Source organism: Petaurus breviceps, unplaced genomic scaffold (assembly GCF_028583685.1).
Source record: "Petaurus breviceps papuanus isolate PSGF00001 unplaced genomic scaffold, PetGlider_PUasm1.0 555, whole genome shotgun sequence".
Lineage (NCBI taxonomy): Eukaryota > Metazoa > Chordata > Mammalia > Diprotodontia > Petauridae > Petaurus > Petaurus breviceps.
In genome coordinates this window covers 809,124-821,510 of record NW_027186373.1, presented here as the reverse complement: position 1 = coordinate 821,510, position 12,387 = coordinate 809,124, and the positions used below count along the sequence as shown (strand labels likewise).

General features: G+C 45.0%; 1 protein-coding gene across 1 annotated transcript; it reads right to left on the bottom strand.

Moving 5' to 3' along the window:
* Positions 1-10,552: 10,552 nt before the first annotated feature.
* Positions 10,553-11,482, bottom strand: LOC138172935 (taste receptor type 2 member 7-like). Its single transcript, XM_069102784.1, has one exon. It carries the CDS (start codon positions 11,480-11,482, stop codon positions 10,553-10,555), a length of 930 nt encoding a protein of 309 aa, XP_068958885.1.
* Between the last annotated feature and the right edge of the window lie 905 nt (positions 11,483-12,387).

Genomic DNA, 12,387 nt, shown 5'->3' with positions numbered 1-12,387 from the left:
AATCAGACTAAAAATGAACTGGAAACTAAATAATTTAATCAATTAAAATTAATTAATTAATAAAATAAAATTTTATAATAAAAATAATTAAAAATAAAATTAATTAAAAGAATCAGTGGGTCAAACAATAAATCATAGAAACAATAATTTCATCAAAGAGAATTACAGTAATGAGACAACATACCAAAACTTTTGGGATGCAGCCAAAGCAGTTCTTAGGGGAAATTTTATGCCTCTAAATGCTTACATGAATAAAGCAGAGAAAGAGGAGATCTTTAAATTGGGCATGCAACCAAGAAGTTAGAAAAAGAACAAATTAAAAATCCCCAACTAAATACCAAATTAGAAGTTCTGAAAATCAAAGGAGATATTAATAAAATTAAAATTAATAAAACTATTGAACTAGTAAACAAAACTAAGAGCTAGTTTTATGGAAAAAAAAACAACAAAATAGATTAATTATTTTGATTGAAAAAAGAAAGAAAAAACCCAAATTACCAGCATCAAAAATGAAAAGGGTGAATTCACCACCAATGAAGAATAAATTAAAACAATGATTGGGAACCATTTTGCCAAACTGTACACCATTAAATATGACAATCTAAGTGAAATGGATTGATACTTACAAAAATACAAACTACCCAGATTAGCAGAAGAGGAAATAAAATACTTAACCCCATTTCAGAAAAAGAAATTGAACAAGTCATCATTGAACTCCCTAAGAAAAAATATTCAGGGCCAGATGACCCTGAGTGAATTCTATCAAACATTTAAAGAACAATAAATTCCAATACTATATGAACTATTTGGAAAAATAGGGTGAAGAGAAAGTCCTGCCAAATTCTTTTAATGATGCAAGTATGGTGCTGACACCTAAACCAGGAAGGGCTAAAACAGAGAAAGAAAATATAGACCAATTTCCCTAATGAATATAGATGCAAAAATTTTAAATAAAACATTAGCAAAGAGATTACAGTAATTTATCATGAGGACAATACATGTGACCAGGTGGGATTCATTCTAGGAATGCAGGGCTGGTTCAATATTAGGAAAACTATAAGCATAACTGACCATATCAATGACAAAACTAACAGAAATCATATGGTTACCTCATTTTTGTCCTTGTTGAAGGCATCTGACAACACAGCTGAAAACTTTTTAGCATGAAAAGTCATGCTAAAAAGCATGGCCGCATGTGCAGAGCCTTGTTTCACTCCATTGGTGACTGGGAAAGCATGAGAGCATCGTCCGCTGTCCAGAACCCTGGCAAGCAGGCCATTGTGAAATTGATGTACGGTGCTGATGAACGTCTCTGGGCAACCACACTTTGTCAGCTTCCCACAAGGCCTTATGTTCGGCTCATTTGTTCTGCCTTTGTTGTTTCTCCTGGGGTTGTCGGCAGCAAACACCATATAGACCATCCGCTAGCCCTAGCCACTAGCCCTAGGTCTTTGGCCCATAAGAGCCTTCAGATTGCTGCTATCAGCACAAAATGGAATTTCACCTCCCTTCTTGCTGAGCTAAGAATTCCGTGATTTTCTAAGCTCCACTTGCCCTTCATGGAGTTAAACGTGCCTTAGAGACATTTGAACTGTTCTGCTGGTAGACCCTGTGGAATTCTCCTTAGTTTAGCAGCTTCTGAGTTTCCCCACCATTTTCATCAAACCAGTCTTGGTGTTTGCCAATGCAGGGCTGTGCTCCAACACTCTGAAGCTGCCTCCTCCGTTTCTGCTCTGCTGCGGTCTGTTGTCTCGGCTTTCCCTCAAAGTTAGCGATGAACAGCTCCTGTTTGGAGAAGCCATCTAATCCGTTGACTTGAACCTTCTGGTAGTAGTCTTGCTCTATGGCCACGACTTTTGCTGAGCTCTGGTGATGTGCCCTGGGGGAGCGGGTCATCTCAACCCTCAAGATTTGAAACAATCTACCTAAGAATTGTTGTATCATCCTGGGAAACCACTGAAGCCCAGGGAAAGAGTGCTCAGTAACCCACCTTGTCCCTCCCTCCCCACTTGGGCTTTAGGCACATAGACTGGGCCTTTATTCCAACCTGGAGAGCATTCCTCTCTCTGAAAGGGACTCACTAAACCTCTGCTTGATCTCCAAAAGCCGTCCTGGGCCTGTGATGTTTCACCTCCTGCTTTTCACACCTTAAAGACCCATCCAGCAAAATCCTGTTAACAAAGCACAGAGAAAAAGGCTCCCCACTGGAAGCAAGCTCTGTGAGCTCACCCAAGAGCCAGGCCTTGCATAGCATCAGGGGGAGATTCCCACAATCCTTAGGGAAGCCAGTGGAAATTAAGGATATCCTGAGGAGACAGCTTCCCCTCGTGTCTGCAAGGGATCTTCTCTCTTTCCCCTTCCTGGAGTCAGGGCAAAGACAGTTTCCCACCAGGAGTGACTCTCTTTCTGTCAACTACAAAGTCTCTTACACCAGTTCTGCCCCCGGCAGGCACACAGGAGCATTCTCTCCACCAATCAGTCCTATGCAAAAAGCCCCCAAACAAAACCTGCTCCATTCTGGGCCTGAAATCTGGGTCCCACAGACAAAGAAAAGAAGCCCTTCTCAGCACGTGGGCCCTTCACCCCAGGGCTCCTTCCTCAAAGGGGCAAAGCAGCCCTGAATCAGGGGAACTCCCAGCACCTGGAGCTGAGACCAGCAGGCTGAGGGTGGGGCTGGGCAGAGCTGAGGCCTGGGATAAAGGCAGAGCCCTCAATGCCTGAGGCCCAGAGCTTCAGCACCCAGAGAGACAAGAGCCCAGATGAGGATGCAAGAGGCCCATGGCCTGCCGTGTCTGAAGGAGAGTCCTCAGGCTGCCCTCAGGCCTGGTGAGTCCTTCTAGGGAGGGGCTCCTGCCCTGGTCCCTTTGATCTGAACCTGGGGCTTCTCTATTGAGCCCTGGGCCCTGTGGGGTCTGTCCCAGCTGTGGCTGAGTCTGCCCCACTCTCTCCTCTTCCCCTAGGTCCTCCTCACCGGACACCCCCCACCAGGCATCAAGGGGTCCCATCTCCTGTCCTAATAAAGACCAATGTCCTGGATCCCAAGGAATCCACAGTGTCCTGGGAGGGTGTAGCTCAGGGTCACCCCTGACTGCACAGGAAAGGAGGCCCTGGATAATTCTGGGGCCTCAGTTCCCAAGACTGCCCAACATCACCCTCATCCATTGAACCTCTGCTAGGTACCAGGCCCAGCTGTGGGTGATGGGGAGTCAGAGGCCAAAGGCCTCTGGGAGCTTCCCATCCACCCCAGGGCACCGAGAAAAGGGAAGAGGGACCTGGAGGAGGGACAGACCCCCACCCTGCCAAGGGCTGAGGGGCCCAGAGGAGGCCGGCCCTGAGCTGCTCCTGGGCTTTCTAATCCCTCCTCTTTTTACCTCTCTTGGGACATGTTTGTTTGCATGCTGTTTCCCCATTAGATTAGGGGGTTGCTGAGAGCACGGACCATGTTCTGCCTCTTTAGGAATCTCCACCACTTAGCCTAGTGCATGGCAAACACTAAGCACTTAATACATGTTCATGGATGGATTATTCATGTTTGGACAAGCCTTTGAGATTTACCAAACCTGCTATACCCCTACAGGGAGAATGTGGGAGCTCCATGGGGTCAGACTGAGAGACTTAAACAAATGCACAAACAGAAGAATAGATAAGTGAATCAACAAATAAATTAAGGAGGCAAGCATTTATTTAGTGCCTTTGATATGCCAGGCACTGAGCTGAGCCCTTTACAAATATGGTCTCATTTCACCCTCACAACAACTCTGTGAGGCAGGTTCCTATTTCACCACTGAGGGAAACTGAGTCAGGCAGCCATGAAATGACTTATTCAGGGTCACCCAGCTATGAAGAGTCTCAGGCTGGATTTGAACTCAGGCTTCCTGAATCTAGGCCCATTGCTATCTCTGCTTCATCAGCTCAGGGCCTCTAGATTTGTGGGACGTTATCTTCCATTAGGAGATGAGGAAATATAAGCCCTGAGAGGCCGCCTGCATGGGCTCAGTGTCCAATGGAACCAGAACTCTGTAGCTCCTGTAATAGTGGAAACCGCCCCTTGTGACCCCTAAACCAGGGCTCCCTGGGACCCAAGGCTGCCTCCTGTCACTGATGATGGAGCCTGACTTGGCTCTCCAGCCCCCATCAGGCCATGTCCTTCCCCTGCTCAGCAAACTCAGGGACTCCCTTTTCCTCTAGAATTCCTGCACCCTCCTCTGCTCAGCATTTCAAGCCCTCTCTACCTGGCTCCAGGCTGATTATTCATTACAGTCTTCCAGGAAACCCCCAGTCCTGCCCAGCAGGCCTTGCTGCTCCTCCCCCACAGCTCCCAGCCCCTGTCTCCAAGGGTCTGCACAGGCTCTGCTCCCCTCTGCCTCTGGTGACTCTAATCTCCTTCAGAATTCTGCTCAGCCTGCACCTCCCATGTGAAGCCTGTCCTCATGCCCTCCCCACAACTGACCCCTCTGGAGGGACCTGTTTCTTTCTACTCAGATGTATTCCTGCTGTCTCTCCATATAGGATGCAAGCTCCTTGAGGGCAGGCTCTTTCCCTTGGGTCTCTGGGACCCCAATCTCTGACACAGCACCTGGAACACTGAAGGTGATTAAGAAGAGGTGATTGGTTGATTGACAGGCTTAGCTTCTGAGATGGTCACTGAGCCCAGCTCTCCCTCTGATATTTCCCTTGATTCACCTTGAACTCTTAGGGGAAGTTCTCATGGACTGGATTGTGGAATCCCACCCCATTGTCTGATCACTCCTCATTAACCTCCCCCTACAAAATCCCTTCTGAGCCCTGTGTTCAGCCTTTGCCTCTGCCCCCAGCTCTTTGGACCTTTCCTACTTTTTCCCCTGAGTTCAAGGCTATGTTTGAGAGAACACAAGACGTTTCCCTTTAACACCTGTTGTCACTCTGGCTAGGTGCCTGACTTCATTCCTGGTATGATAGTTACCATTCCCTTAGAAGGGGTGACAGGGAATCTAACACTTTTCTTTCATCTCTTTCAGATTGGGAGTCTAGTCCTAAGACTAAAGACTTAAAAAGTCTTTTAAAAGTCTCCACACTGGGACATTTCTGAGGAAGAGAGAAACAAACAAAAAGACTCATGTCTGCATCTCTGTTTATAGAGAAGTAGAAATATGTGGTGACCAGTTGTGGAGGCATCAGGGAAACCAGGAGTTACATTTGGATCCCTCAGTTCAGCAAAATGCCAAAAAAGTGAGCTCCATCGCCTCATGTGCCCCGGCTTGTCTGGCCATCCCCAGTGGGTGGGCATCCCCGCCATTTCCAATGCTTTCTCACCACAGAAAGAGCTGCTGTAAGCACTTGCTCATACAGGTTCTTTCCCTTTCTGTTCTCTTTGGTATGTAGACTTCATGCTGGTATTGCTGGGTCAAAGGACACGCACAGTTTTATCATCCAATTTGTCTCCAGTTCACAACGTCACCAGCAGGATATGAGTGTCCCTATTTCCTCACACTGCCTCCTGCATTGGTCATTTCTGATAGGTGCAAAATGGAGCCTCACAGTTGTTTTAATTGGCATTTCTCTAATCAACAGTGATTTAGAGTATTTTTTCCTGTGATTATAGGTAGTTTGTATTTCTTCTTCTGAAAACGGTTTCTTCATATTCTTTGACCGTTTGTCAATTTGGGTATTGCTTTTATTCTTATAAATTTGACTCATTTCTTCATATATTTGACAAATGAGGCCTTTATCAGAGATACTTTATCAGATGTAAAATTTTTTTTCTATTACTTTATTATCTATGGTTCCTTTTAGGAAAATATGGTTTCCCTGATTATTTCTTAATGGATATTAACTAAGTTATATCTTTTAAATTAATTTGATTAATTTTAGGTAAATCTATTTTTGCTTTGTCTGAGATCATGAACACTTCCACAATCCTTTTTTACTTCAACTGAAGAATAATGGATACTGCTTTAGCCCCTTATTCTAATTCTCTGTGTGTGTGTCTTTCTGTTTCTTTTTGAAAATCTTATTTAATATTTTTTCCCAAGTACATGTTAAAAAATTTAACGTTTTTTTCAAATTTTGAGTTCTAAATTCTCATATCTCCCTTTCCTCTCCCCCTCATTGAGAAGGCAAGCAATTTAACATAGATTATACTTGTGGGGTCATGCAAAACACCTTCTTATGTCAGTCATTCTGTGAAAGAAAACACAGACAAAACCCCAAGAAAAACAAAGAAAAAGTATCTTTGATCTACATTCAGCCTCTATCAGTTTTTTTCTCTGGAGATGGACAGTACTTTCCATCATAAGTCCTACAGAATTATCTTGGGTAATTGTATTGCAGAGTTCATCATCTGAAAATTGCCTGTTCATATCCCTTGACCATTTTTCAATTGAGGAATCTTTCTTATTTCTAGAAATTTAACACAGTTTTCTGTATGTTTGAGAAATGAAGTCTTTATTGGAGGAATTAATGTAAATTTTTTTCACAGTAATGATTACCAACTATGTATTTCCCTTCATCCTATTTTCCCCCTGTTTATCTTACTTTCTCCTTTTATCCTGTACATTCTCAAAAGTGTTTTGCTTCTGACTTTTGACTCCCCCCAAATTGCCCTCCCTTCTATCAACTCCATCCCCTTCTCTTATTCCCTTCCCCAGACTAGAATCTTACAATTGAATAGTAGACATACATCCCTGTTTCACAAAGCTTGTTTATCCTCTGATTATATTCATTTTGGAAGAAAGAGATACTTCAGAAATTGAATCTTTTACATATAATAAGTTCAGACATTACTTAATTACTTACTCAGCTCATATTTTTTCTTGGAAGCTTTTGGTGCAGGAGTTCTGACTTCACTGTCTTCCTCCTGTTCCATGCTTTGATCCTTTTTGTCCCCAAAATAGGAGTGTAAAGTTGGGTTGCTCTGCTTGCTTTGCTTCCCTCGTTTGCTCATGTTGCCCCTCAATTACTTGACTTTTGGGCTTTTTGCCACAGTAGGACTCTGCTACCAGAAAGGGGAGCTTCATACCAAACGCTGGGGTTTTCTCAGCTGCTGAAGGTATTAGTCGGGTGGCCTCTCTCAAGCCTCTGCACGCTCTGGCAAGCTGGTCACACACCCCAGTATGTCCACTCTAGACCGCAATCCATATCCAAGCAGGTTAAAGCAAGAGCGATTACCCCTCAGACTGGTCACTTAATCCCCCTATAAGCTGCAGTCCAGGAGCTGAAGCTGCCATGTGTGGCTGTGGCTGCAGAGCCTTGGCGCCTCAGCTGTTTCTCTCCCTGGGGGCAAAAAGATGCACTCCCAACTACTGAATCCCAAAGTCCACACTGCACTGACCTCTCACTGTGTCCTTAGCATCTATGTGTTGATAATTCTGGAAGCCACTATAGCTGCTGGTGATCTGGAGTCCCTCCAGCTGGGGGCTCATCAGGCCTGCCCTGGGGCTAAAACCTCAGGCTTGTTGGGGGCTGGGGTTGGCTCTCAGAGAGCTGCACTGGCCTCTTGCTGCCAGACTGCTGGGCTGTCCTCAGTGTGAGGTTAGCTTATCTATTTCATTTTGTGGGTTCTGTAGCTCCAAAGTTTCTTCAGAGTCACCTTTTACATGAATTGGAGGAGGTGAGAGCCGGAGCCCCGTGGAAGTCCTGTTTCTACTCCGCCATCTTGACTCTGCCCAGTCCAGCTGCATTTTAAAACTTATAGAATGACAAGTCACTCTCACACACTCACTCACACAAAGACACAAAAACAAAGGAGAACAGGTACAGAAAATAATAGAATGGATCCAAAATCTTACATAGAATTTGTAGATCTCCTGAAAAAAAAATTAAACAGTTGCTTGACTGTCCAGATAATAATGGAAGCCAGGTAATACTTACTCGATAATTTTCTTTTTATTTCTTTCTATTAGAGACAGCTGCATCAAACTGAGGTGTTTGAGCCACCCCGGGCACTTCCTTTTCTGATGTTAAACATGTCATTAATATATTCCATAGAAAAAAGGCAGAAATGGGGAAATGCTGGAGTCCCTCACTCCTCTCTCTCCTGGCTGGCTCCCAAATTACCAAATGGGGACAACATTCCCAGAATTCTTGTAACTGACTGCTAGTGATAAGTAATCCTCTTTCTCTTACTAATTTCTTTAAGAGTCTTAAGTAATACTACTTTCACTTTGTGTCCATCCCATTTATCTCCTGAAAGATTTTTTTGCCTTATCTGCTTACTTGTTACCAAGTTCCCTACTGACCCCACTTATCCTGGTGAATCATCCTGTGCCCTAATATTGTCAGGACACAGTCCCTCTCCCTTTTCTTCCTGAATGCCAGCCGGCTTAATGCTGCCGGGAGGGTTGCGGTGCTTTTGGCCCCCTCATCTTGTTTCATGGCGCACTGGCTGTGCAAGGTTACTTTTTTCATATTCTCCTCAGTTCCCAAGGGGCCTGCTCTTGTGCCCTGTTGGGCTCCTGTTCCAGGTGCCACTTATTGCCTGCATTCGCAGCACCAACCAAAATGTGAGGGCATGAATGATGAGTCTGTGGCCAGGTGGAGATTGGAAGCATATGTTCATTGCATGCTAAGCAAGTCTCCGCTCAGCATCTGAGGGTTGGAGAAAGCATTGACATCATAGTTTGCAATGTGAGGCACCCAACTTGCACCTTGGCTGGAGGGTCCTCCCATGGGATGCTTCCCTGCTTTATCTATCTCACTCAAGGGGCCAGGGCTTCAGGGACAGCCAGAATGTCCCAAGCCTCCCTTGCATGGGGGACGAGTAATGGCCTGGGTATGCGCCCATGGGATGCAGGCCCTTAGAGCCCTCGCCTGCACCCCCATATAAAAATCTGAGGCCAGATTTAACTCAGGTCCTTCTGACTCCAGGGCCGGCACTCTATTCACTGCACTGACTAGCCACCCCTGTTTTATTGTTTCTTGGTGTCTTATGGGGCCATTAGTTGCCTGTTTCTAATTTCTAAAGAATTATTTTCTTCAGCGAACTTCTGTATGTTTTTGTTTTCTCTTCTGGTCAGTTGTGCTTATGAAGGAGGTCTTTTCTTCAGCTGATTTTCTTTTGTCTGTTTTGGGCCAATCCCATTTTTTTTTTGAGGTGCTACTTTTGTTTCTCGGTCTTCCTTGCCACTGAAGTAACTTTTTATGGTGAGTTTTTGTTGTTTGTTAATTTCCAGCCTCTTTCTTGCCCTTGAACTCTACGTTAAAGTTGGGCACTGCTCCCCTAGGGGTAGGGAGGCACTGTCCCAGGCTTCAGGCTCTTTCATGCTGCTGTCTTCAGAGCCGTTTCTGGGGTCTATAAGTTTTTAGTCTTTTCAAGGTGGCGTGATCCAGGGAAAGGTGTGTTCACTGCCCTTCTGGCCTCCATTCTGGTCTTTACCCAGGAAGGGCCCTTGCTGCCCTGCACCCACAAGAGCTAGTGCTGTTCTCACTGTGGAGCTGTGATCAGGGCTTCTGTTCCTCTACGACCGATCACAAGCGCTCCTCTCCACTCTGGAGCTGCGGGTCCTCACCAAAGAGTGCTGGGTCAGGGTCCCTGAAATCTCTTTCTGACCAGTTGTCCAGTCCCTTCACCAAATCCCCTTACCACCTCTGGGCTGGGAGTTCTCGAAGCTGCTGCTGCTGCCACTGTCACAGCCACCTCCAAGGCCCACCACGGGTGTGCACTCTGGGCCAGGCCCCTCCTCGGTGTCACAGCCTCTCTCACTGACCTCCAAGTTTTCCTAGGCTGAAAAAATGTCTCACCCCTTACCTCTGTTGGCTCTGCCCCTCCAGAGTTTGAAGTGACGTGTTATCGTAAAGCTTTTTGGAGGGAAATGGGAGAGTTTGCCAAGTTTCCTGCTGCTGCTCTGCCAAATTGGCCAATTGTTGTTATTAAAAAAGACAGGCCTTTGTTTCTGGGAAAAAATTGAGGATCACGGAAGGAAACTCACTGAGCAAATGCTGCTCCTGTTCCTCCTCCAGTTTAACGCCAGGCCCAATGCTGTGTCCACTTGCAGGGGCTGAACATTGCATACATGTATCTACAGGATGTCCCCAAAGTCTTTGTTCAGTTTCAGACCCGCACTAAGATTTTTGGTATATCCTGTGCATGTGTACACACATGTGCATGATTGCACACATATGTATTCATTGGATATATATGTACTCACATACATACATCATATATTGAACAGGAAGCTCTGTTGTTTGTTTGTACACTGAACTGTGTTTCACTGAATGATGGGATATCAGCCATATCTGGTCCACAGCCTGTTTTGATATGTCTCCGAAATAAGAATAGTGTTCTTTTACATTTTAAAAACAAAGCTTTATTGTACATTTAAGTGTAAAAATCATTCTTAGTTCACGGCCTGGCCATTCCACACAGGCAGTTGTCTGGAGCAGACCTCCATTTATTGACCTTTAATGTAGACAGTTATTCATCCATTTGGTTTTTCTTGTACAAATGGTTAGCCCAATTTAGAGTGAAATTAAATGACCATTAAAGGCCCTTGAAAAGTTCTTCACATAATCTGAAACGGACCTTCTCCTTCAGAAGGGGATTGTCCAGAGTTTAACCTAGGCCACAAAACCTTTCCTAGATCCCTTGGGGGCAGGGCTTGAGCTGCCCAAGAATCCTCAGGGAGGCCTGCCTTAACTTGCTATTCATCTGGATCAAGATGAGAGAATGGGCCATGGGGTAGATGGCAGTTATTATCATTGAAAAGATCACAGGTAGAAGACTTTCAAAAAGAGCATAGCTCAAGGATGCCATGATGATACCCACGTGGTATAGTAAAAAGAGGAAAAGGAAAGATACCATAGACTTCATGGTCTTCTTGTGGACCTCTGTGCTGGAGTCTCTGGAGGTTGAGCCACTCCCCTGCATCTGCTGGGTGTGCCTCCACAGGGAGAAGACTAGCAAAAAGCAGGAGATGAGGGAGAAAATTAAGGGCACAAAACCCCCCATGAAGTAGAGGATCAGAGTGAAAAAATGGAGGCATTTAGTTATTTGCATCTCCTGGGTCCCATTGGTTTTGTTTCCAGGCACGGCATTGATGCTGTATATCTCAGTTATTTTCTCTTTCAATAGAAGATTGACAAGCAAGGCAATGAGGAGGCAGATGCAAATCATCCTGAGGACCACTTTGTCCACCCTCCACTTCAGCCAGAGGAAGACAGGGTGAGAAAAGCTGGAGATCTTCAGGAAGTAGAAGATGCTGAGGCAGGTGCCAAACCAGGCACTTAAGTGGTTGCTGAAATTCCAGATAAGCTGGAAATATCTCACCTTTCCAGAGTCATAGGAACCAAGAAAGAAATTAAGCATAATGATTATAGATGTTAATGAGCCCAATAAAAGGATCCTGGAGATGGCCAAGGCAGTGAGGATTAAATCCATTGAAGACATCCTTCCAGTCTTGACCCAGTCCATGAAATTGACCAGTCCAATGAAGCCATTGGCGAACCCACCCACTAGAAACTCTCCTGCTGCCACCATCACAAAGATGACCCCAATGGCACCTGGCATGTTGGCAGAAAGAAAACAAAAACCCAAACACTCGTTCAAGCGCTGTAGCTGAAATGTTTTTCCCAGCCAATGTGATGTCTCTCTCTGAAATGTTAATTTTCTTTGCCTTCATAACCACAGTCTCCCTCTTTGCTCAGAAAGTACCCAATTCTATTATGCATTGGAGCTTCAGCTGTCTTCAGGACCCCTGCTACTCTTCCTTTGACAATAGACCAAGGAGTAATTTTAGCCCAGACCCTGAATGTGTCCTTTGAACATGGCCAGATGGGAAATTTCCATGTTATTCCTGATTGAGAGGCAAGTTGCTGTTTGTTCAGATGCAAATGAAAGGCAGTTTCTATTTCATCACTTTGACTATTCTCCCTCAGCCTAATTTGCCTTCAAGAGTTGTCAGGAATAGAGAATCTGAGAATATAGAAAATAAATCAGTAAATGTGATGATAGAAGCTCATCACCATCTTGACCATCTTCTTCACTGGGACCTAGTCTGGTCTGGTAGAAGATTGCAGTCTATCCCTCCATCCCATCATGGGAATTCTAGAACAGGGTGCAGTTGCCACATTAGAGAGTCAAAGGAAGAGTGAGCCAAAAGCTATGTCTCCTTTCCCAATGATGCACCTTGTCCCCTGGCACTGATAGAGGGTGGGAGAGTGGGCAGGGAAGTCATAAAGACAGCTCAGGCTTCAGTGTGCCCCATGAAAGCACCACATCCTGTGGACCCTACATCTCCCATTCAGGGCCTGCAAATTCCCAAGGTGATGAAATTCCTCAACATGGAATCACACATATCTGCATAAACAAAGGTCAGCTTTGCATTTTCTAGGCTTAACCCCCCTCACTCTCTGAATCAGTGACATGGTCAGGGATTAAAACCCTGAATTAAATTGTATGGGGAAATAGTGACT

Bases quoted from the DNA above. Each gene is read 5' to 3' on its own strand.
- LOC138172935 (XM_069102784.1), bottom strand. From the start codon at position 11,482: ATGCCAGGTGCCATTGGGGTCATCTTTGTGATGGTGGCAGCAGGAGAG.